This window comes from Pleurodeles waltl, chromosome 7 (genome assembly GCF_031143425.1).
Source record: "Pleurodeles waltl isolate 20211129_DDA chromosome 7, aPleWal1.hap1.20221129, whole genome shotgun sequence".
Taxonomy (NCBI): Eukaryota; Metazoa; Chordata; class Amphibia; order Caudata; family Salamandridae; genus Pleurodeles; species Pleurodeles waltl.
The window spans coordinates 214333569-214359723 of NC_090446.1; the positions used below are offsets into that span (position 1 = coordinate 214333569).

The following is a 26155-nucleotide window of genomic DNA, read 5'->3' on the forward strand; positions in this document are numbered from 1 at the left end:
TCCATGGATGACCAGCAGTTCCTGGTTTAACTACATTGGACTGTCCAAGACTCTTTGGATCACCAACAAACAATCTGTGATCGTCAAAGTCGGCTGCAGCAGGCTTTCTCTGAGAGCTTACCCTCCTCCCCTTGGTAGAAATGTATCTTTTCTCTTTACATGTATTTCCTCTGGACCATGTTGTGCGCGTGCGTGTATGAACTTGAAAGTGCTGTTTTTTGGGGTGATTAAAAGTACTTCTGTGTGTAAACAATAGCATATTCAAGCCAAATTTGTGATATAAATGTCTACTCAAAAGTTTAGCCACCTGTACTTATCCAAACTTTGGAACGCGGCCTAAGAAAATTGCAGCCCCCCCCCCCCCCCCCAACACACACACACACACACATTTACAATGTTGCTTCTTTGTTAGCACATACTATATCAATTTTCATATTTAATTTCGTGAAACAGCTGCAGCCCCCTGAGCTGTCATCGCGGACCCTAGGCCTCCTCGAACCACAGGTTCAGAACCACTGTTGTAAAACTAGTTGTAGTACCAGCGTATAGGTGGAATATAGACACGATAGTTATGGCAGACGATATGCCCACTTACGACATTCCGAAATGCAGCCAAACTAAACCAGACTGGCTGCAGCCTTCGTCACTCCCCGTGTGCAGCGGTAAGCGTGTTGTGACCTGGCACAGGCACCTTACGAAGCAGCCTCCCCAGCCGCTGCCAAGCGGAGCTGCTGGAGCCCGGGTCATCCTGAAAGGCCAGGGCAGCCAGAGACAGAATGTACTTTCTTAGTTCGATTCCACAGACTTTCCCAGGCGGGATTTATACAGATAATTATTAACTATGTCCGCCCCGACGGGCTAGTATCACCATTCCTATTAAAAACACAACAGGTTGAGCGCTGACTACAAAGCTACAAAGAAAAGACTGAAGCTAGAACCTACCTACCCCCGTAAGTGCTTTTGTGGTTGAAAGCAGGAGTGAATGTTAGTTCTGTAATAGCGCCCTATGTTGTTTTGTCGCCTAGGGACATTTAAGTTAGTAGTGTGCTCGAAAATAGATAAAGCAATGTGTGTCATACATATAGCGAGTCATGTAAAGACCACAGTCGTAGCCCTATTACGCACAGAAACACTAAAGTGATTCTTGGTGCTTTAACCATTGTTTTTGTGTGATTTAGCTCAGTGGCGCTCGTGTCTGTTGATCCTAGTGATGAAAGGCGGAGTCGACCCTGCCTCTGAGACTTGCAGATTGAAAACAGATACCTACAGCGAACACTGAGCCCTCAGAGTTATCTCCTTGTTTGGCACCTGGAATCTTTCAAGTCCACACTGCTGTTGTGTATAAATGTCACTTTCCAGAGGTAAGGGACAAGGCCAAGTTGTGAAGTTCAAATCCAGTCGGACGATTTCCAAGTATCCCCATCCCGAGAGGGTATTTGGGGAAGGGAGGCGTAGCAGAAATGTGGGTCTGCTAGCTTCCGAACCTGCTACCGCCTGTGCTCTACACAGAGGGATGTTTCATCCTTTATGTGAGCGTCTCATTCACTAAAATGCAAATGGCGGCTCTTCCCATAAGGATCCCATTGTGGTGGTCCACTGCCCTCAGACAGAGAGTCGTGCTCCATTATGGCGTCTATAACCTCCTAACCTCCCCGTATCATTAAAGGGAGGGGGCACTGGCCTGTTATGGTATGCGCAGCGAGACTTGGGAATGGAGGCCTGAGTGAGCTCCGGTCTCCAGACCCCACATCCCCACCCGACCAGCTGTCCGCCTGCCAGTTTTTGGGGCTGTCTAGGAAACAAGCGCGCCTGCCCCCTGGAGAGAACGGTTAACTAGAGGACAACTGGCTTGAGATTCTGCTGGGGTTCCCCTTACCTTTAACCTCTCACGGCTGGGAAAGAACAACGGGCTCAAAAGACTCCCATGCCGTTTTAGTTACGCAGCAGCAATGGTGGCAAAGTCAATGAAAGCCCATATTTAAATGAGGCCAAGCGGCAGCTGAGCGTTTCTCTTCCGGTCCTCACGTGCCACTTCATTGCCTTGTTTACGTCAGAGCAGAGATGTCGCTTTGGAGGAGGCGTGGCCTGTTAGTCTAGGTGGAGGGGCGAATTGAGCAATTCGAGAAGTTCTTCCCACTGATCAGTGCCTAGTCAAAGTAGTAGGGGTTGTGAGTATCTTAAACGTTTTATGGCTCACAGTAGCTTAAAGGCCAGAAGCCACTGTTAATGGACTGCCTGACGTGTGATATTTCAGTGACAGACGCAATTCCTTCGGTCACACAACAACTGCATTAGCCTACTGAGCAATCTTAATTCGTTTGCAGAGATAGTAGAAGTTTGTCACACTATAGTGCTGTGAACGCCATGCATAATGCATCACATTAATTCCCTGTGTTTGGCACTTCAGATATGGTTTAGAAATGCAACTGTTGAAAAGGGGGGTTAGTAACGTAAGGCATGGTTCCACACTGACATTGCGTTATCTTGAGCAGACTGTTATTCTGTTTCATCAGAGCCCAGCCTTTATGCACCATCAACCAGTGTGTGAGGCATCAATTATACTTTCTCAGGGGCATGGGTTAGTTTCAAAGAGAGAGCGCAAGGGGAACATGCCTTTTATGGCAGCGTTAAAGAATGCTTGGGTCTTGTTATTTTTTTCAATGTATTTCAAAGGATTTTGACATTAGTGGTCTCCATTAAATTATACAGACCATACTGCTATATTATTGCTAACATCTTTAGCAGGAGACACCCATTTGCTCTTTTGTATGAGATTTTATGTTATTTGTGTCAAAGATCTTCAAAACCAATTAACGAAATGTTAACCTTCATGCTGAAGGTAGAGAAGGAAGCCAGACATGATCAGCCCTCCAAATGAACCAAGCCCTTGTAGAACAATTTCTGCGCTATCTGTTGACAAAACAGAATATATTCCATATTTCTTCTCAGTCTTGGGTTATTGACTGAGGTCCCTGTGACTCCTTAAATGATTCAGAGTGTAATCCGCGGGAATGATTATATTATCCCATTGATTTAATGAGTTATCAAAACCCACAGCCACCAGAAGCCTATGATGTATCACCCTGGAGGTTTGTTGATAATAGCCTGCACCCCTCCATATCTATAACTGCAGGCTACCATGGACATAGACTGTACAATTGCATGGAAACTGAAAGTTCTTCTGGGCATACTGGTATAATATAGACCCTGAAACATATCACACTAAAGCATCCCTTTAAACTGCTATATATATATATATATATATATATATATATATACATATATATATATATATATATATATATATATTATATTCACTGCCCTATACATAAAAAGAATTCAATTGCACTGGAGATCAGCCTTAATCTGCATCCTCTTCTCACTAGTGTTGACCTACCACGGATATATTCAGAACTGGACTCAGGCTGCAGTTGAGGATTGCAACAACCCTGTCTGCATAAAAGTGTTAGTCCATCAGCATACCTATAGCTGAAGTCCCATTACTGCTTAGCACGCTTCTGTAGCTCTCCACACTTCAGTGTTTGCCCATGAATGAGAGGTCTTACTCTCTTGGAGCGAATTTACTGTTCATCCATCTGCCACATGCATACGTATAATTGAGTGGCTGAAAGAGCTAGTGTGGACCTGTACTGTTTGCCATCAATGAGAGCGCTCACCCTGCAGTATTCTTTTCATCTTAATTAGCCAACATTAGTGTCTTCCTGTCCATATGTATACATCTAAATTGAGCTCCCATTAGTGGATAGTATCTAGAGCACATACTATTCATATACACTAACCCACATCCATGTGTTCACGTGCATACCTAAAACCGAGTAGCATGGTTTTGTACTTGTCCACATTACAGTGTGTGCCACCAGTGAGTTGCCTTGCCTTTTTAGTCATCCTGACTGTTCCATGTTAGAATGGGGTCTCTAGTTGGCAGCCGGTTTGCATCCTGTCCAAATAGGGACCCTCACTGAATAAGAGAGATACCCAACTCAAATAACCCCTGCTCACACTCCTTGGCAGATTAGCATGAGCAATCAGGCTTAAATCAGAAGCAATGTTTAAAGCATTTGCACAAAATGCACACTAATACAGTGAAAACATCACAAAAGGACACCACACCAGTTTTAGAAAAATAGCCAATATTGATCTGTGTAAAACAAGACCAAAATGAGAAAAATCCAACATACATAATAAAGATATGAATTTTGCAAGTATTACTTAAAAATACAGTTTCTTGAAGTCAATAGCTCAGTCTGTTGTTCACAATGCTGTGATAGCCCCAAATCCAACAGTTCAGGCTAGCCGCTGTGTTACGAGCCAGCTACGGTGTCAAGAAGACCCACAAACAGTACCTTGGAAATATAGGGCGTCATGGTCCTCACAATGAGATCTGGAGTGCAGCGTCGCAGGTGTTTGTTCCGGAGGTCGGTGCGGGGGTCGTCGAGCCCATGAAGTCACATGTGTTGCAGAATTAACTCTGGGCTGATGACTAAGTCAGGAGCGTAGGTGTGGATGGCGTTGGGGTTGTGGTGTGAAACGGGACAATGCGATGTGCGGTGCCCACAGGTCACGGTGAATGCAGCGGCCAGGTGACGGCGTCCTGCGGTGTCCGTGAGACCAGGGCTGTGGCGTGAAGTGGGGCAGTGCGACGAGCTGTGTCTACCGGTCACGGTGCAGGCAGCAGCGTATTTGTTGCTGAAGTGCTGTCGTCGGTAGGCCCAAGGCGGCAGAAAGGGGCAGGCTCTGTGCGGTACCCATGGGTTGCAGTGCAGACAGGTGCCTCTTTTGACGACCCGCGAGTCAATGGTGCTGGTGTCAGTGGACAGGGGCTGCGGGGTGGGATGAGACCGTGCATTGTGTACCTCGTGAGCGGTGTCCTATGGGCACTGTGCAGGCGGTGGAATCAGTGTCAGCATGGAGCGGTGGTGCCGGGGATGCCAAGGCTGCGGTGTGAGCAAGGCGATGAGGAGTGCAAGGCCCACAGGTCACGGTGCAAGCAGAGGCTCGGTAATGGCATCAGGTGGCGTCGTTGATGAGACCAGGGCTGTGGTGAGATGTGGGGCACGGCTTTGTGGTGTTGTCAGGTCACTGTGCAGCCAGCTGCATTGTTGACTGCGTTGCAGTGGTTTTTCTTCTGTTGCAGCACAAAACACTCCCAGTGCTATAGGCAGATGAAGCTGAATTCTTTGATGTCCCTGAGACTTCCAACAGGAGACAAGTTCCATTCCAAGCCCTTGGAGAAATTTCACAAGCAGGATACACAGCAAAGTTCAGTCTTTGTCCTCTTTAAGGCAGAAGCAGCAACTGCAGGCCAACCCAGCAAAGCACACGCAGCAAAGGGGTAGTACTCCTCCTCCAGCTCTTCAGCACTTTTCCTTGGCAGAGGTTCCTCTTCATTCAGAAGTATCGAAAAGTCTGGGGTTTTGGGTCCACTACTTATACCCCTTTGTGCCTTTGAAGTAGGCAAACTTCAAAGGAAAGACTCTGTTGTTCACAAGATCCTGCCTTGCGTAAGCGTGACCCCAGACACACTTGCATTGTGTGAGAACAGGCACAGCCCTTTCAGGTGTCTTTCAGGTGAAAGTGTCAGCTTCTCCCTCCCACTCTAGCCCAGGAAACCCTTCAGGATATGCAGGCTACACCCTAGCTCCCTTTATGTCACTGTCTTGAGGGAATTCACAACAGCCCAACTGTCAGTCTGACCTAGACATGAAAAACACAGGCAGGCAGAGGCACATAATGGTTAAGCAAGAAAATGCCCACATTCTAAAAGTGGCATTTTCAAACTGACAGTCTAAAAAATAACTTTACTAAAAGGTGTATTTTTAAATTGTGAGCTCCATATATTAAATTGTGAGCTCCATACCTGTATCTGCTCCTACTGGGAAACTGCACTTAAAAGATATTTAAAGACAGTCGTCCCCCATATTAACCTATGAGAGGGGTAGGCCTTGGCAACAGTGAAAAACGAATTTGGACGTATTTCACTGTCGGGACATGTAAAACACATCATTACATGTCCTACCTTTAACATACACTGCAATCTGCCCCAAGGGCTACCCAGGGCCTACCTTAGGGGCACCTTACATGTACAAAAACTGAAGGTTTGGGCCTGGCAAGTGGGTACACTTGCCAGGTTGAATTGGCAGTTTAAAACTACACACACAGACACTGCGTGACAGGTCTGAGACATGTTTACAGGGCTACCCATGTGCGTGGCACAATCAGTGCTGCAGGCCCACTAGTAGCATTTGATTTACAGGCCCTGGGCACCTCTGGTGTGCTTTACTAGGGACTTACCAGTAAATCAAATATGCCAGTCATAAATAAAACAATCACCAATACAATTTACATCGGGATCACTTGCACTTTAGCACTGATCTGCAGTGATAAAGTGCACAGACCAGTGCTAAAGTGCACAGACACAATAAACCAGCTAAAACAAATTGGGAAACATAGGAGGAAGAAGGTGAAAAGTTTGGGGATAACCCTGCAAAAAGGGCCATTTCCAACACTCCACATAATTGCCTTCCTGTCCATGTGTTGCCTATAACTGATTGCCCGCTAAACCCTACTGGTGATCTTATTCTTTTCCACAGTGAGATGCCTGCCACCATATAGACCAATGACTTTCTTCATGCACGTATACTGTTAATCTGTGCATCAATGTCTGTCCATCTTTATACTTATCATTGAGTGGCTACTTTAAGAAATGTATCTGTAGCTGACTATATACTGTTCGTCAAACTATCAATAAGTGACCATGTATTAGAGGACCCATAACTCACTCATTTAGGTGCATTTGTGTTGGTCCTTGCGTGTGTGTATATATGTATATATAGAATGTTGACTTGCGTACCGTTGACTGGTCCATATCATAGTGCCTGTATGCCTATAGATATATAAGCCATTGAACATAGTGATGTTCGGTCTAGTATGTCTGCCCATGCATGCACATAATGGGATAGAACAGCACTTACCCACTTTATATACTTACCTCCTTCTTAATGAAGCAGTGTCTGCCAAGCACTTCCAGATTATTAGCAGAAAATATGGTTTTGTTTCGTTTTGCACTTTATTACTTTTGTGCGTCCAATATCTGCAGTTTAGCAAAACGCTGTGAAAGGTATCTGACATAGGGTGCCAACAGGACTTGCTGGTCTGTCATTTTATATGTTTTCCCTGGCACTTAACAACTGCCAGCTGTCAGGAGATAGCGCGCCATCAAAAGACGAAGGAAAAATAAAATCCCGGAAGACCCGAGTCAGCAGAAACATTGCTTCAGATCCAACATCAAAACGGCATCCTTCCTCTTGCAGCCTTGATTTGCATGTGGATGGCAGCATCTGCAGTATCAAGTGTTATAAAAACATTGGTGTGCCTAGTTTGTCACTAAAAAAAAAAATCCCTCCATTGTTTCTCGACACTTTTGTTGGCTGATTAATCAGCTTGTTAGAAATGATCCCACTCAGGGGTTTACTATGGAGGTGAGATTGTCCAATGTGCTGATGTCTTCTGAATTTAATTCGCTTGTCACAACGGTCATTTTCATCCTTAAGTTGCCAGCTGTCGATAAATGTCGCAAGCTGTTGCCAGTGGTTTGAATCTTTCTTATTCTAGTACTGTAACAATCCGTCCTTCAGTTGAGCAACTGGGGCTAATTTATCCCACAGTGGGCTATGATGGGAAGTCGTCTGCTATTTAAATGGTCGAAAGTAACACTAAGAGGGTGCTAATAAGTGAACTACTTTATCTCCGTTTGTTCCATTCTATATCTGCTAACATTAGGATCAATCTCCGAAAGACGAAAAGTCAGCATTAAGGGTTGTACTCTGTATTCATCTATTTATTTAGCACCTCTAACCGAAATGATGAGCAGAGGAGCCAATTAAGTGTTCCGTAACAAAATTCTTATGTGGGGATGAGGATGAGAAGTGAGCCACCACAATAAATATATCACTTAATCGCCTTACTGAAGGTGACTAAGTGAGTTAAGCTTTCTTGGCTGAGACGTCGTCCGCTGTCAGTAAATTGACTACCTTTTCGTTTATTAACAGCAATGCCACCTTTCATTTACAGAGCGTAGAAGCAGAAGTGCATTATGAAGCGATATATGGAGTTGCTGGTAAACTGACTACCATTACATCTGGTAACAGTACTAAAACGTTTCGTTTACCGAGCTTAGAAGCAGCAGACGTATAGTTGTCACTCTCACAGTGATCAGGGAAGACTTTGCCAAAGTGACATAAAAGCTTCGTCATGTTTGAAAACGATCTTTGCCAGTTCAACAAGGCTCCTTCTATGCGGAGCCGGTTGTGCGAGCGCGGCGAGTTCGTGGCCAGCGACAAAAAGAGGAGGGCGATATCCTGCCATTGTGCAAGAGGGACAGGTCCCTTCCTCCCCACCGCATTCTCCCTCGCCTCTCTAGTTCACCCTCCCTCCCATGGGTCGGCACCGCCTCTTCTCCCGGCAGGCAGGCAGCCCGCCCGCCAGACAGGTGAGCGTCTGCGGCTCTTCCTCCGCAGACAGTTACGCAGCGGTTTCTTGGCCGCCTGTCAGCGTGAGTGTGCGCGTCGGGCGCTCCGGCACGCTGAGCACGTCTTTCTCGGGCGCGCGGTCGAGAGCCGGAGACCGCGCGGAGCCACGTGACTACGGCGGCACGCGCGCTCTCTGGGATGCGAATGCGCTCATCGCTTTCGCGCGGCGCGCCTGACTGAAGACAGGAAAACGAAAAAAAAAAAAAAAACTCATCCGTCTAACGTGATGAGTTTGTTGGTTACACGTAGTCGAGGTTTTGGGTGCCAGTGTCAGCGTCATGTGATACTCTGCGACTCCGTCTCCCAAAGTGTGCAGATGCATGGGTGGCAAATGAATGGAAATATTGCATTCAGTAACGTCCCTTCCTCTCAGGTCGTGTATTTATTTGAGTTCGGTGACTTCCAGATGTTTGAGGTATTTTTTTTATAGTAAATAAAACCTCTTGCGCACCTTTTTGCGTCAAGTTGTGTGCCACCTTACTGATGACACCGAGCTTCGTAGAATAATCGTAAAACTATTTCATGGGCACCGGTAACTAGGGAAAACGTAGTAGCATGATAACGAGTCCATTGCTGCTGAAGGCCTCTGTCTTATGGGGCGAAATCCACTGGTGAGAAGCAGGGATAGTCACCCAGTCTTTGCTTGGCGTGAGTGAGTAGTACTGTTCCAACCAAACAGGCTTGTACGGAAGCCTTCGGTTTCCCGCAGGAGTTGGTTGTCTTTTGTTAAGCCGTAAGTGTAAAGTTGTATTTTTGTCTCGGTTTGCTCCATGGTACTTGCAATCAAAACGCACATAAACACATCATGTCCTTCTTACAATGGCATATGGTGTCCTGATTTCCAAAGAACATACAGCATTGAGTGGAAAGGTTGAAGCCAACATCTTCATTTTTTGTCTCTATCCTCTATTTTTTTTATGCCTGCCTTTTTAGGTCAAGCATAGCAACGCAAAAGCACTGCTTTTTGACCTGTTGTAATCTATTTCTGTATATGGGCTTTAAACTCACCCATCTCATGCCCTTCACTTTCATTCGTTCCTGGGCTTGCCTTTCAACAATCCTTTGATGTAATTGGTAAATGCGTTACGTTTGTTCCTCCTTTAGGCTCTTTTGTTACTCCTTGCAGACTGACCCTGTTATATAAATTATTTCACATTTGTTAATATATACTTTTGGGAGGGCAAACTACTTTTTTCTTTTGTTTTTCCCTTTGGCGCTCCATGGTGAACCGTGCAAATTCGATCTGCGGTATTGGTATGCTCATCACGTTGCTAACAGGGTTACCTAATCAGAATCATTTCAATTATGCTTTTCTCTCTCCCCTTCGTGCTCCATGGCTTTAAAACAAAACCTTGTAATTGATAAATACTTTACCTAAATAAAAACACAAAAATCATCAAAAAGTTTTCCTGACACAGCAGGAGAGCCAATGCCACAATATACTACAATATCCACTGCACTCAGGAAAACTCGCCCCATAATGCTTTGCAAGCATTCTTTTTCAAAACATTTTTGCCCATAACTCAGGCTGTGGTGGTCTTAGGACAACAGGACCACCACTATCAAAACGTCCAGCACAACATACTCTTTTTGTCTAGGTTATCGCTGGGTCACCACACTGTTAATGGGGACCTGAAAATAATAACCCCTCACACTATTCAGTGTCTTTTTAACTTCTTTCATGGCTGGAACTTTTGTTTTGCAGCCAAGAGTACTTTGTATTTTAAGGGCTTTGTTTGTAATATCATTGTAGCAAGCCTGCTAGCCCTTAAAATATGTAAAGTTCTATGCTCCCTAAGGGCTAAATAGAATGTAATGCAGTGCAACCATATGTTTTAATGTGGTTATGCCTTCTTGGGGCTAACTATATAATTACAAGACCATGTTTCTTACAAATGTTATTTTTTTGTGTTGTCCTCTAGCGGCTGTTCTGAGCATTACTGTCAACATGCTACAATATTTGCAGCACGTGGAAACTCGCCCTATAATGCTTTGTAGGTTATTCTTTATACAAAACATTTTTGCTCATAATTCAGCTTGTGGTGGTCCTAGGACAATGGGACTACCTTCAAAACATTCACCACAACACACTCGTTCTGTCTAGATCATCGATGGGTCCCCACACTAGGTTAATAGGGACCCCAAAATAGTAACCCATCCCACCATTCAGTGTATTTTTAAGCTCTCTTATGGCAGGAACTTTCGTTTTGCACCTGGGAGTAGTTTGTGTTTTAGGGACCTTGTTTGAAAAAATGTTCCATTAGGCCTACTAGCTCTTTAGTTATTTACAGGACTACTGGAATTATGTGTCAGAAAGGATCAAAACATGCGGAAGAGTTGACCAATTTTTGTGGCAAAAAAAGTCCAGTTATGCATTTGCAATGCCAAGAGCTCCAACTCAAGTAAATGCAAGACCTACTGCATTGTAAATGCTTGTTTTGTCTGTGTGTAGCCTCCAGCAGACTACCTTCAGCCTATCCCCAATGGTTCTCAGGTTGTGTCCTGAGTGCTTTAGAGCACAGCAGATGCCTCCTGGGAGCCTCTTGTGCTCTTGTCTTTTTAGTAGCCTGTCCACAAGCCCAAGTGGTCTGATAAAACCATCTCGGCTAGCCTTACATAGCTATCATTTGGACATTTTTTTCAACTAGTATTGTCCTGAAGTAATTTGTAATGACTACAGAGGAGCATTCCATTTAACATTAATAGAGCAATCATCCTGTATTTTTGAAGAGAGATTGTGTTCTGTCTTTGGCATGGCTGGCCCATTTGGAACCAGAGACTGTCATGCTTGGAAAGGAGGGATAATAACTACTTGGGAAAATAATATTTTTTCTACTTGGGCAGGCAAAGGTATGATCTTTCTAGGACCATAATATTATGCTTGCAGGGATGGGGTGGGGATTAAAACTGTTAGGAGAGGAAAGAGCACGCTCTCAAAAGAAGGAATCATATCCTGCCTGTAGTGGATCATGTGTTTCATGTGTTGTATAGGTCATGCTGGGCCTGGGAGGGATTGCATTCTCAGTGGAAAATAGTAATCGTACTGGCTCGGGATCGTGCTCTAAATAGATAGAAGGGTTTACATCCGATTCTTATTTAAGCTTCACAAGACTTTAGTATCCACGAAAAAAATACTGATTAAGGCAGAATAGATGCCACAGCTTCAGGATAGCCACATGCTGTATATTTACATACAGTTAATTTATTCTGTATAAATAGTTATCCAGGAAATGTTGTATGTCACTCACCTCTTGTATGGTCATAGAGCTTGTTCTGTACCACTTTCATAGTTTTTCAAAGCAGTCTCATCAGGAGGTGTTTACAATATTGTGGCCCATTTCCTCAACGTACATTCTGGAAATCTCCAATTTTGTGCATTATTTTATTCTGAGGCAGTTGTGTGAGAGAAACATGTTTTTGCTAAACTGGAATCATGTCTTTTACGGCCTTTGAAATGTCTGACATCTTGGAGATTGTTCCCTGTCAGTGTCCTCTCTTCCCTCTGTTTTGTGATCTTTTCTTATTCTTTGAAGTATCAGAGTAGCGTTTCTTGGATGTTTACAAATCCTTACATACTCGCCTTAGTGGGGTACCCTAAAGACACACTTAAATAGGCTTCCATGAGGGATCGCCACATGGCTGATACTGATGTGCTTGACCTCCTGTTCCCTCAGTTTTCTTCTATCAAATACTACCTACTAAAGCAGAAGCGTTGAAGGATATAATTGTAAATTTGATCCTGGTGTATTTCAAGTAAATGTTTGGTTTATTCTTCTGACTCTAGTTGAGAACGTTGCCGTTCCTCAGTGGGGAACCATTGATTTTAAATCCTTTATGTGGAAAACATTGTTTTTAAATCCAGTATGTTTCTCAGATTACCTAATGCGTCCTGTTTTGTTCTCTGTTTTACAGCGGAGCTGGAGTTCGTACAGATAATCATTATTGTGGTGGTCATGATGGTGATGGTGGTGGTGATCACATGTTTGCTGAACCACTACAAGCTCTCCGCACGATCATTTATCAACAGGCACAGTCAAGGGAGACGGCGAGAAGAGCACCAGTCTTCAGTAAGTACTTTCTGCTTCCTGACTATTCATTGATCACATTTCACCCCATGAGCTGATGCAGGGATATTTCATCCAGAGTTGTGAGGAAATTGGACATAGGTAAGATGTTAATATGGCCTGTATAGCAGGTAACTTTGAGAGCCATGTTGAGTATGGGTTGCAAAAAGTGAATACTTTGGTCCTGAGTTGTTTTCCTTAGACAGATTTGCCAGGGTAAAATATCTGTCTGGCAATATATGTTCAGGGTGAGAGGATGGGAAGTGATAAGCATGGAGGAAAAACATGAAGTAATCTGTGCACAAATGCCAGTTTTTGTAGTTGTTCTCCGGCTAAAATTTGTGATAGTGCAGCAATGAAGCACTTACTTATTATTGTATTCCTTTGTATTGGCTAATGCCTTGTGCTGTACTGCCAAAGCAGCTTAACTGTGGAACTGGAACCATGCACCACAGTTGTGTCTGCGCATAACACCTATATCACACATACTAAATAACAATCGGGCCTTTAAGAAATTGCGAATCTATATCACGTTAGTACATTTTTAGCTGAAGATCACTGTCCCGAAACCACCATATCGCCCTACAGTTAAATGGATCATCCAAGCGTTATAAGCACACTCCATCCTTTCAAACAGGAAGCTTAGAGGACTGTGGATGAGTATATATGAAATGTAAGATGCCATTTCTTCACACATTGCTTGATGCTGCCTTATTGCCTTTTAAGTGAAGCAGACTTGGGGTAGAGGACAAGAAGTTAAGTATTTTCCCTTTATTAATCAGTTTGTAGAAGTGGCCACTCCAGGACTTGAATGTTGGACCTTTTGTGTGAAACACTCTTGGCTCAGCGCTAAGTGTGAATGACTTATAAATACTAAAAGGTATCACTAGCCATTCCCGGGGTTCGTTAGCACAGTGGTGGCCTTAAAATGCTTAAAGAGCTGGGATGGCCTTAGTCATAAGTCAGGTGGCTTCCTTCTTATCTAAGAAGACATTTGTAATGAGAGAGGATAACGCTTTACACAAGAATGAGAAACAAAGAACATTTGACATGGTGTCTTTGCGGTCATGAAAAAAAGACAAATATGCTTACTTCCAGAGAGGTAAGATGTTTAATACAGCTGCGGATCGCGGGTTGAATTTTCCATTTTGAGGTTTTGGGCCTAATTAGAGTCTTTTACCTCACGCTGTGAGATGGCCCTAAGAGACCAAATACGTGTACAACTCTATTTACATTTAAACACTTCCTTCTCCTGAGTAATACCAGCCGAGGGTTTAACTGTCCAACTATTCTAACATTGGCCTTCTTTTCTCTTTGCACAAAGTGCAACTGATTAAGGGTTTTATGAATGAAGTAAAAGGATCACATTGTGTATGTCAGCTTGCTGGTTGAAAAATGTGGTTACAACTGCAAACTCTCCTTCCAAGAATCACATTCATTATTGAACAAATTTCCCATCCATTCACCCGAGCCCTAATACTTGAAGAGATGCTCTGTACCAGACCCAATAGTACAGTTGCGCACCATGCATTATGGTAGGCGGGCACCGTTAACAACAGTGCATTGAGATGCAGAAGGATGAGATTGACCCATGGCACATCTAGTGCCAGCCTGTTTCTCACAGTTAGTTTAGGTTTCTATAATTTTTGCTTTGAGGTTATTTCCACCTGTTGGACTTTTGCTTATGCAGGGTCATCCCCAGTCTTTTTTGCCTCCTGCCTCCTAATTTTTCCGGACCTGTTGCTGTTGGCTTTTCAACTCTGAGCACTTTACCACTGCTAACCAGTGCTAAAGTGCATATGCTCTCCTGTTTAAATTGTATGTAAGTGGTTTATCCATGATTGGCATATTTGAATTACTAGTAAGTCCCTAGTAAGGTGCACTAGAGGTGCCAGGGCCTGTAAATCAAATGCTACTAGTGGGCCTGCAGCACTGGTTGTGCCACCCACATAAGTAGCTCTGTAATCATGTCTCAGACCTGCCACTGCAGTGTCTGTATGTGTATTTTTACACTGTAAATTCGACTTGGCAAGTGTACCCACTTGCCAGGCCTAAACCTTCCCTTTCCTTACATGTAAGGCACCCCTAAGGTAGGCCCTAGGTAGCCCCAAGGGCAGGGTGCAGTGTATGGATAAGGTAGGACATATAGTAATATGGTTTATATGTCCTGACAGTGAAAATACTGCCAATTTCGTTTTCACTGTTGCAAGGTCTGTCTCTCTCTCATAGGATAATATGGGGGCTACCTTTAAATATGATTAAAGTGTGGATTCCCCTAGAGAGTAGATGGACATGTGGAGTTTGGGATCCCTGAACTCACAATTTAAAAATACATCTTTTAGTAAAGTTGATTTTAAGATTGTGCGTGTGGAAATGCCACTTTTAGAAAGTGAGCAGTTTCTTGCTTAAACCATTCTGTGACTCTGCCTTGTTTGTGGATTCCCTGTCTGGGTCAGTTTGACAGTTGGGTTGTTTTTCACCTCACACCAGACAGTGACACAAAGGGAGCTGGGGTGTGATCTGCATTTCCTGATTAGCTATCTCTGCTAGGAGGGAGGGGTGGAGTGGTCACTCTCATCTGAAAGGACTGTGCCTGCCTCTGACAATGCTGTCTCCAGCCCCCTGGTGTGTGTCTGAGGCCTTGCCTGGGCAAGGCAGGATTTCACAAGAAGGTGTGAGTCCCCTTTGAAGGAAGGTGACTTCAAAGACTAAAATGGGTATAAGAAGGGCATCCAAACTTACAAACTTTAGAAACACTTCTGGAACCAAGAGGAACCTCTGCCTGGAGAAGAGCTGATAGCTGAGGAAAACGTGCTGCCCTGCCTGTGACTGTGCTTTGTGGAGCTTTCCTGCAGTGCTGCTTCTGCCAGAGTAAGAGGGCAAAGACTGGACTTTGTGTGCCTTCCATCTTGAAGAAGAAATCTCCAAGGGCTTGATGTAGAGCTTGCCTCCTGTTGTTGAAGTCTCAGGGATAGCAAAGACTTCTTCCTGCCAGCACCTGGAGTCTCTGGAGAGACCCCTACTCTGCTCTGTGGTGCCCTTCCAGTTCCTGGGACCCTGAAAGGAGAGGCTGGCAGCCTAAGGACAAAAATACACGCACCGAGCGCCGTGCGGAGAAAAGATCGACGCGAATCCGATCGCGGCTGAGAAAACGACGCGACGCCGGCTCCGCAGCTGAGAAACGACGCCGCAGGAAACGCGACCGGAGAATCGACGCCCGGAGCAGGAGAAACGACGCGCAGCATCGCTGACGAAGGCTGAGAGATCGCAACCTGCGCCGCGGGACTTTCGGACCGTCGCGTGGCTGGCTTTTTCGACGCGCATCGCCGTGCCGAGTTGTTCTCGACGCATATAACCGTGCAGGGTTATTTTCGAGGCACACCGCCCGTGCGGGGTTATTTTTGACGCAAACCAGGTAAATTTTCACGCTAGCAGCGCTAGTGTGGTGTTACAACTACCTAAAGACTCTTTTTATTTTAAACCTTTAAAAAATCATAACTTGACTTGTGTATGTTGGATTTTTGTCGTTTTGGTCTTGTTTTGTCTAGATAAATATTTCCTATTTTTCTAAACTGGTGTTGTGTCATTTTGTAGTGTTTTCATTAAGTTACTGTGTGTGTTGGTACAAATACTTTACGCCCAGCACTCTGAGGTTAAGCCTACTGCTCTGCCAAGCTACCAAGGGGGTAAGCAGGGGTTAGCTGAGGGTGATTCTCTTTTATCCTAACTAGAGTGAGGGTCCTTGCTTGAACAGGGGGTAACCTGACTGTCAACCAGAGACCCCATTTCTAACATTGGTGACCAGCGGTCGGGATTGGACTTGTATTTGTACTTGACATACAGTAATTAAGTGTACACTACTGTTTTGATCTCAGACCACTACGTGACCACATACTACTTGTTTGGTGATCTTTTGATTTTTCTCTTAAGGTCTCTTTTTTCTACTTCCATGATTTTGCTGATCCCTTGACTGATTCTTTTTTACTTCATTGGGAAATTATTTTTTTCTGCCTTTGGAACTTTGCACTTGTGACCATCATGTCTCAATCTGGAGATGCAACAGCTGGAGCTGTGTTTGAAATGGAGAAACTGAAGGAGTACTCAGTTGCTCAATTGAAACAGTTCCTTAAAGATCTTGACTGTCCCACTGAGAGCTCCACCAGGGAGGGGGAGCTGCAACAGGCACAGAGGGCTTGGGTGACAATCAAGAAGGCTGGAGGGCACACAGAGGAGGAGAATATGGGTGGGGAAGTGCAGAGGATACACAGTGGTGTAGTGGAGGAACCTGTTACGCCTGGGGGGAGGGTCCCCAGGAGGGATGGCAGGGTGTCACCCAAGGGTCTGACTCCTGAAGAGTTACAGGACAGACAGGCAGAGAGGGAGTACCAATGGGAGCTGAAAAAGCTCGATTGGGAGCTGGAAGAAAGGAGGAGGAACTTAGAGATTAAAAAAATGATTTATGCTTACGAGCTTAAATTGAAAGAGCTGGAAGTCATGAGGGCTGAGTCCAGCTGGAATGGTGGCAGCAACAATTGTATATCCAGTGATGCTGCAGAAGTGCACATGCCCAGAGAGGTGGTGCCCTACTTGAAGGAGGGAGTTAACACACGCCAGGAGGTTCAGGGGTATGAGGTAGCTCCAGTGATGCACAGGGTCCCTGAGGTGGATTGGGGAACTGGCATGGGGAGTCATATTCCTACTGGTGGGAGGGACACTCTACTGACTCTAGTTGAGAGTGACAGGGAGAGGGATTCCCCCCAGGTAGAAGTCCTGGTTATGGAGTGTGAAGACATCCCAGAAGAGTGTGGGTTGAGTGTCAGGGACAGTCAGGTACTGTCTCACCAGTCTCAGGAGGGTGATGTGGGGTGCTTTGTCCAAGCAGAGTCACTGGGTGGTTGGGTGAAGGGTACTTTGGTTAATTCATGTGAGGGGCTGAGTGATGTAATTGCTGGAGAGCATATGTCTAGTCCTTATTTTCCAGAGCTATGCCAACACCAGGTGGAGTGTGAGTTCTCTGACCCCAGGGAGCTTACAATGGAGGCAGACTTCTGGGTGAGTACCAGAGAGTCTGAAGAGGCATTTGGGGGTGCTCCTGAGAGGAGTGGTCTAGGTAGTTCCCAACCAGGTGAGGTAGGGAAGGATTGTAGTGTCCCAGGTAGGTCCCAGTGTAGTGGGATGGGTGAGGGACCCCATGTCCAGTCTCAGAGGAGAGGGAATGGGGATGGGTTGAGGCCCAAGGTGCCCGAGATCCGGTCCCAGGTCCTGGAGGGTTCCCTGCGGGAACACCAGGAGGGGAGCCTAGCCTGTACCATAGGGCCATCTGTTGAGGGAGACCCCACAGTGTCAGGAGAACTTGGGGGGGCGGCTGTAGCCAGCGTCCCACCAGTTCTGGTGTCTGGCAGTACCACTCCTAGTGAGGGGGTGCAGAAGTCCAGACAGAGGGTTGAGAGGGGGTTGCGGACCCCAGTGGAGAACCTGGAGGGTCAGGGGTCAGCTCTGAGAGCAGAGCCCCCCATGAATGACCTTGGTGAGACCATTTCTGGGCTGGGGGGAATCCAGACTCTGTCACATGGGCAGAGGTCAGGAGACCTGCGCCAGCCAGACTCTTGTGTGGCCCTTCGGGACAGTGTGTCCCTTGAGGGGGGTAAGTGTGCCCCCCTGGAAGTCCTGGTGTGCCAGGCAATGGTTCAACCGCAGGGTGGTGACTCTGGGTTGAATGATCAGGTTCAGGGGGTAAACTCTGACCTGATGGGGGGTAAGTGTGCTCCCAAGGAAGTCCTGGTGTGCCAGGCAGTGGTTCAACCGCAGGGTGGTGACCCTAGGTTGGATGACCAGGTTCAGAGGGTAAACTCTGACCTGGTAGGGGGTAGGTATGCCCCCCAGGAAGTCTTGGTTTGCCAGGCAGTGATCCAGTCTGTGGGTACAGACCCTGGATTGGGAGGCCAGGTTAAGGGTGTCCCCCCTGACCTGGAGGAAGGGGCTACTGTTAACAGTGCCCCTACCATGTTGTCTTCTGGGGGGGCCACTCCTAGTTGGGTGGTTCAGGACCCCAGAAGAGAGGACCAGGGTCAGGTTAACATCCCTGACCTGGTGGAAGAGAGAGTGGTCAAAGGGTGCCAGGCACCTGGGGCTACCACCCCCCACTCTCCACAGTCACAGTGGTTAGAGAGGCCTGAGGTCGGGCTTTCATCCCTGACAGTTGTCTGGGGCCACTGTGGCTTGCTGTCCTGGTGGACAGAGTTGCCCCTGGGGGGGGGAGGACGAGAGTCACACCCCGGGGGTGGAGTGGGCAACACCACTGTGTTGGCCCTGGTGGTACTATCTGCCCATTGCAATACATCTGTGAGCAAAGCAAAGTTAGGTGTTGCACAGATGGTGTCTGTAGATGTGGAGAAGGGTTCCCCATGGGTTAGCTTAGTGGGCCCTGAGAGTATGGACAGAGGGATCCAACTGGAGTCAGGAAGGCGTAGAACTGGAACATGCCCCTGCTGTTGTGGGCCTGGGTCCCTGTTCTATCGCCCCAATCAGGGAAGTACATCAAGGTATTGATTGTTCTCCCCTGGCTTTAGGCTGGTAGGGGGTCGTGTTGGACTTTTGCTTATGCAGGGTCATCCCCAGTCTTTTTTGCCTCCTGCCTCCTAATTTTTCCGGACCTGTTGCTGTTGGCTTTTCAACTCTGAGCACTTTACCACTGCTAACCAGTGCTAAAGTGCATATGCTCTCCTGTTTAAATTGTATGTAAGTGGTTTATCCATGATTGGCATATTTGAATTACTAGTAAGTCCCTAGTAAGGTGCACTAGAGGTGCCAGGGCCTGTAAATCAAATGCTACTAGTGGGCCTGCAGCACTGGTTGTGCCACCCACATAAGTAGCTCTGTAATCATGTCTCAGACCTGCCACTGCAGTGTCTGTATGTGTATTTTTACACTGTAAATTCGACTTGGCAAGTGTACCCACTTGCCAGGCCTAAACCTTCCCTTTCCTTACATGTAAGGCACCCCTAAGGTAGGCCCTAGGTAGCCCCAAGGGCAGGGTGCAGTGTATGGATAAGGTAGGACATATAGTAATATGGTTTATATGTCCTGACAGTGAAAATACTGCCAATTTCGTTTTCACTGTTGCAAGGTCTGTCTCTCTCTCATAGGATAATATGGGGGCTACCTTTAAATATGATTAAAGTGTGGATTCCCCTAGAGAGTAGATGGACATGTGGAGTTTGGGATCCCTGAACTCACAATTTAAAAATACATCTTTTAGTAAAGTTGATTTTAAGATTGTGCGTGTGGAAATGCCACTTTTAGAAAGTGAGCAGTTTCTTGCTTAAACCATTCTGTGACTCTGCCTTGTTTGTGGATTCCCTGTCTGGGTCAGTTTGACAGTTGGGTTGTTTTTCACCTCACACCAGACAGTGACACAAAGGGAGCTGGGGTGTGATCTGCATTTCCTGATTAGCTATCTCTGCTAGGAGGGAGGGGTGGAGTGGTCACTCTCATCTGAAAGGACTGTGCCTGCCTCTGACAATGCTGTCTCCAGCCCCCTGGTGTGTGTCTGAGGCCTTGCCTGGGCAAGGCAGGATTTCACAAGAAGGTGTGAGTCCCCTTTGAAGGAAGGTGACTTCAAAGACTAAAATGGGTATAAGAAGGGCATCCAAACTTACAAACTTTAGAAACACTTCTGGAACCAAGAGGAACCTCTGCCTGGAGAAGAGCTGATAGCTGAGGAAAACGTGCTGCCCTGCCTGTGACTGTGCTTTGTGGAGCTTTCCTGCAGTGCTGCTTCTGCCAGAGTAAGAGGGCAAAGACTGGACTTTGTGTGCCTTCCATCTTGAAGAAGAAATCTCCAAGGGCTTGATGTAGAGCTTGCCTCCTGTTGTTGAAGTCTCAGGGATAGCAAAGACTTCTTCCTGCCAGCACCTGGAGTCTCTGGAGAGACCCCTACTCTGCTCTGTGGTGCCCTTCCAGTTCCTGGGACCCTGAAAGGAGAGGCTGGCAGCCTAAGGACAAAAATACACGCACCGAGCGCCGTGCGGAGAAAAGATCGACGCGAATCCGATCGCGGCTGAGAAAACGACGCGACGCCGGCTCCGCAGCTGAGAAACGACGCCGCAGGAAACGCGACCGGAGAATCGACGCCCGGAGCAGGAGAAACGACGCGCAGCATCGCTGACGAAGGCTGAGAGATCGCAACCTGCGCCGCGGGACTTTCGGACCGTCGCGTGGCTGGCTTTTTCGACGCGCATCGCCGTGCCGAGTTGTTCTCGACGCATATAACCGTGCAGGGTTATTTTCGAGGCACACCGCCCGTGCGGGGTTATTTTTGACGCAAACCAGGTAAATTTTCACGCTAGCAGCGCTAGTGTGGTGTTACAACTACCTAAAGACTCTTTTTATTTTAAACCTTTAAAAAATCATAACTTGACTTGTGTATGTTGGATTTTTGTCGTTTTGGTCTTGTTTTGTCTAGATAAATATTTCCTATTTTTCTAAACTGGTGTTGTGTCATTTTGTAGTGTTTTCATTAAGTTACTGTGTGTGTTGGTACAAATACTTTACGCCCAGCACTCTGAGGTTAAGCCTACTGCTCTGCCAAGCTACCAAGGGGGTAAGCAGGGGTTAGCTGAGGGTGATTCTCTTTTATCCTAACTAGAGTGAGGGTCCTTGCTTGAACAGGGGGTAACCTGACTGTCAACCAGAGACCCCATTTCTAACACCACCATTATCACTGTTTCAGTTAGCTCTTTGTTGGATGTTTCTCAGTCTACAAAAAACAGCCTTCCGATCCAGGAAGTCAAAGCCTTCAATGGATTGCTCTGTGTTTACATTTTGATGTCCACATTTGAATCCAGCAGGGTATTCAACCTATGGATGCCTGGTGTTTTCCCCTTCAGAGTGTGCGAGTCTCCACTTTCATTCTCTGTGCCGTCATTTGGACTAGTACAAATCTTAATGCGTCCGATGTCTTAATTTTGCTCTCAAATAAAAAAAAATTAAAAAATCGGAAATCCGTTGGATGCCACACCCGGCCCAGTTGTTGTGAAAATGGGGTTTTCTCTGGAGTGCTAGGCATGATTTATGGTTCCCAAAAGTGGAATGACTTAATATTTAGTAGGCACAGAGATTTAGGTTGCTCTTGATCTACCCTACAAGGTAAAGCTCTTGGTTAAGTCACAAGGAATAGAAGGGAGGGATTGCTATACTTGAAGTCTGAGGTGAAGAGCGCGTCTGGTGCCACAGAACCCGACCTCTTTGGAACCCTGAAAAAGGAAGGCACCTGCAGCATCGCAGGTGGGGGGAATATGTGAATCTGTACAGCCAGCAGACATTGCACAGATCGTGCCAGACAGCTGGGTCTGTCCCTTCTTTGTAGCTCTTTTGTGGCTGCTTTAGCAGTTGGCGTTCGAATGCAACTGACAGGATCCCAGAAAGAACTTGGAAAACAGACGGCGGAGATCTTGGCTCTCTGCCTGGGCAGAAAGAACTGCATATTAATATGTTCATTAATGCACCATTATAATTAACTCCAACGCCACACCGGCAATGCAGATGGAGTGCTACAGTGGGTGCATAGTTGAGGGAAACCCTAGCACAAGAGTAAGGAAGTGTCCAGGGCAACACTTAGCGTGCCCCAGAAAGGAGTGTTATCTGAGCTAAGTATTTCTTTGCATTACATAGTGACTTGGGATGAGAGAGTATTGGGTTTTAGTGCTGGCCCTCGGCCATGTGGGACCCAAGGCAAGGGTCATATTCTGATCCAGTAAAGGTCTATGAAGCATGGTGCCAGAAGCAAGAAGCATCTTGGGTCCTATGAAGGCCTCTGCAGCACAGCACTAAAGGCAAGTTATACCTTTAGGGCCAGTGCTGGCCCTGAGCTGTACACTTCCCTAGACAAGCATCATCTTTAGGACCGGTAGTAGACCCCATGATGTTCAATAGCTTTGCTCTCTGCCTGCACTTTTCTGTTGGATTTAGCTTGTCAGTAGGGCAGTGGGCAAACCCATGACGAAGGTGTTCTGTACCTGTGCTCTGCCATGGATTCACGTTGTGGGACAGCAGTTGTTAGATGCAGGAGTGATGATATAGGGCTAATACCTTCTCTTTGCTCTCTGTAATGTAGGCAGAGATGGGACAGTGGGCACTTGCAAACTTTCAACACCTCTCTGCTGTCCTGTCTGACATCTGATACGGGATACTGTAGGATAACAACCAGGCTCATAGATACAGCAATACCCAAGTGCAATCTTTCTTGCTCTCCATTCCACTGTGGGAAAGGAGAGTAGGCTTGAGAAGTGCCTAGGTGTTCCACCATTAGCTGCCGTGCCACTAAATGTAGAAATATGATCAAGAAATGAACCACAACTGTGTTTCTGTGTGCCCGTTCCTCTTTTAAATTATCTGCTTTGAATTTCAGTTGCACTGTGGCAGATAATTAACCTGAACACATTGCAGCGTTGTATTAGTCCTAGAGTCAAGCTCCAATTGTAGTTTTATGCATCTGAGCCAATTTAGACTAAACCTGTGTCTGTGCTCTACATTTGTGATGTCGGAGGCCTGGTGCGATAGAGGTGGAGTCGTCTGCATGGGATTTGGTAGGTTTCCCCAAGGCTAGTAGAGTAATTCCTTATTCTCATGGTACCCAACTTTACACCAGTGTCCATAAAGCTTCTGCATAAAACCCTGCAATGTACCTTCGATGCCAAAAGCTTGGAGTGGGGCAACTGGAAAATTGTAGCTTAATGGGGATTATTTATATGCCACATCCCAGAATCAGAATTGTTTCTTAGTGCTGAGTTAAGAGGTGCATATTGCTAAAAATATTTTCATTACATCGACCTCGGAATGATGAATTGCTGCGGTGGTCATGCCTAGACTGAGCTGATCTTGTTCAGAAATTAGAACAAAGGGAGTCAATGTCAACCAAAATCTTTGCAGCAGGTATTCTGGCTACTGAGATGCCTGAAAATGGTGCAATTTATAGAGCAGCTGGTGGTTAGATATGAAAACCGTGTCTGGGGGACGTTTACATCCACCCTGTCCCTGATCCTTGGGTTGCATTTATGTCTGTTACATTTCGAATGTTTTATGTGAAATTGTCATGTTATGCAAATCACTTGTGTTTTTTTTTTTTGACGCTTGCATACAAAGTTGTAAACACGTTTTACTTAAATTGTTTAACCTTTTCCTATTCAGGAAGGAAGTCTGTGGCCTTCAGAAAGCACAGTGTCCGGAAATGGAATAACAGAGGTAGGAAAATGTGTGTGTGTGTGTGTGTGTGTGCGTACGCCCCACAGTGCAGCAAAAATAATATAAGGAAAACACTTGTACTGCCTGTGTACAAAGCAGTGTTTCAGTCACAAATGCTCTGATTCAGAGTTAGTGACCAAAAAGCTTTTAGCAATGTACTAAACCTATTTTAGAAGTCTGTAACTTTTTACCGAGTCGATAAGAAATTGCAATTTGGATGGGGCGTGTTGTTTACCTCCCTTTCAGATAGCAATTCCTATCCATATGCATCAATTACTTAGGACTGGAATAGTGGCTGCAAATCAATAAAAGGTTACCCACCCTAGGGGTGGGATGGTAAACCATTCGCAAAAGGGAAGGGATCCCTTGAGAAATATTTCCCCTTTGTAAATGTTGAAGTTTGTTTTGGAGTAAGGAGTGATCCATGGGACCATTGCAAACTCTCAAACGTTCTTCTTTTTTTTTTTTTTTTTGAGTAAACATTTATTTTTCAAACGCAGCCTAATTTCTTTTAAGGAACACTGGCTGCATTTAAAACAGATTTTTTTTTTAAATTGAAATGGGTTTTCAGTCATGGCCTGCTGATCTCAGCAGACCACCATTCCTCTAATGGCATCCAATTATAGTTAGTTGTAATTTACAATATACCTCATTGATATTCATTAGGTACATTAGGTTCCGACCACTACAATGTGGATTTTTAAGAACAGACCTATTAGAACTTTGGGTCTGATTTCTATTTTGATGGATGGCCCTTTGATCCGCCATGGGGATGGGTGGTGTAAGTAATTTCGCCCCCATGGCGGAAGGACCACCTGCCAAATTTATAAATGACTGGCAAGCAGGTGCTCATTTATAACGCATTGGCAGGAACTACCACCACCACCACCACCACCACTGCGGTTCCTGTCAATGCATATCATCACTGTATGGTATAAGGCTGCATCAGCATGACTCAGCCCTGCACCAAACTGTTTGATTTTTTTTAAAAAAAATTTTTTAAAGAAAATCCTGCACAGGACCTTCTTTTTGAAAATAAATAAATAATGCTCCCCTCGCCATGGTATAACAAAAAATGTTTTGATCCCTTGGGGGAAGGATATGAATTAACTTCACCTGCAGTGCTGCTGAACTACCATTCAAAGCACTTAACCTGATTAAATCAGCGCTGAACATCCTTAACTTTAACATAGGACCATGCCACCAAGTTTTAAAAAGAACTTTAAACACTTGTCTCATTTTCATGGAATGATCTAAGACCTTTCTGAAACCATTAGAGGGCAAAGTTAAAAAAAAAGTGGTATTATTAACAACACACCAGGGCTACATGGAATGGAAGTCGAATTGGTATAGTTTTATTGTTAACACGACTGGGATGTGTCTGAGTTCAATCAAATAGGGGTGTTTCCTACTTCCGTATTCTGTCCTGATGATGACCCGCCTGAATTAATTTCTTTGATTAGGTCTGACACGCTGACATTGTATTAGAAATTGTGGATTGACTTTTGAAAAATTCAGCAGGCTCAAAGTACCTATGGTTATAGGTGCTTATTTGAGACCTCATGCTTTTAACCCACAGTTTGGTTTTAGTTTTTATGTAAATAGCACTGCAACACTTATACTAACACATCATTCACTCACACTGCGCCGTTATACAGGAGAACCTCGATTACTTTACTTTAAATTGTTGAATTTAAGTATGTAATATATTACTCACAGACCTCATCGGTACAGAAAGTTCTTTATGGTACAACCACTGTTGTGGAGGTTAATTTATATTCTTTCCCCGAGGGACCAAAACATTTTTTGTTATACCATGCTGAGGGGAGCATTATTTATTTATTTATTTATTTATTTAGTTTCAAAAGGAAAATCCTATGCAGGACTTTCTTTTTGAAAACAAAAAAAAATAAAACTGGTGCAGGGCTGAGTCATGCTGACACAGCCTTATACCACACGGCATATAAATTTGGCGGCGGCCCATTATGTTGGCAGTATCTATACTCCGTTGCGACAAAGTATACATACTACCAACATATAAATCAGACCTTTAGTCCAGTTCTTAAAAATCTTCACTGGTCACAAAAATACTAATTGCAGTTTGGAACCCAATATACATCTGGGCCTGCAAGTGGAAAATAAGCCCATTAATCATTGGTAAATGTCCGGAATCAAACATGATATGATTTGCATCAAAGCACTTGCTCATATTTACATGCTGAAGTGTTATGCAATGATTTACTTTTAGAAGCAGTGCACACAAGACCGATCAGTGCCACACTTTCATATGCCTATATAATG

The 26155-nt window shown here is 45.3% G+C and overlaps 1 protein-coding gene across 3 annotated transcripts in view; it reads left to right on the forward strand.

Moving 5' to 3' along the window:
* PMEPA1 (prostate transmembrane protein, androgen induced 1) overlaps positions 1-26155 on the forward strand; it is a 97462-nt gene that overhangs the window by 59449 nt on the left and 11858 nt on the right. For 2 of the 3 annotated variants that reach the window (XM_069243586.1, XM_069243585.1), the window contains exons 2-3: positions 12462-12616; positions 23801-23854. In XM_069243586.1, the coding sequence (XP_069099687.1) occupies positions 12462-12616; positions 23801-23854 (209 nt within the window). Of the gene's footprint in view, positions 1-4189; positions 8510-12461; positions 12617-23800; positions 23855-26155 lie in introns of those variants that run through there. The other variant, XM_069243584.1, reaches the window with a different exon arrangement.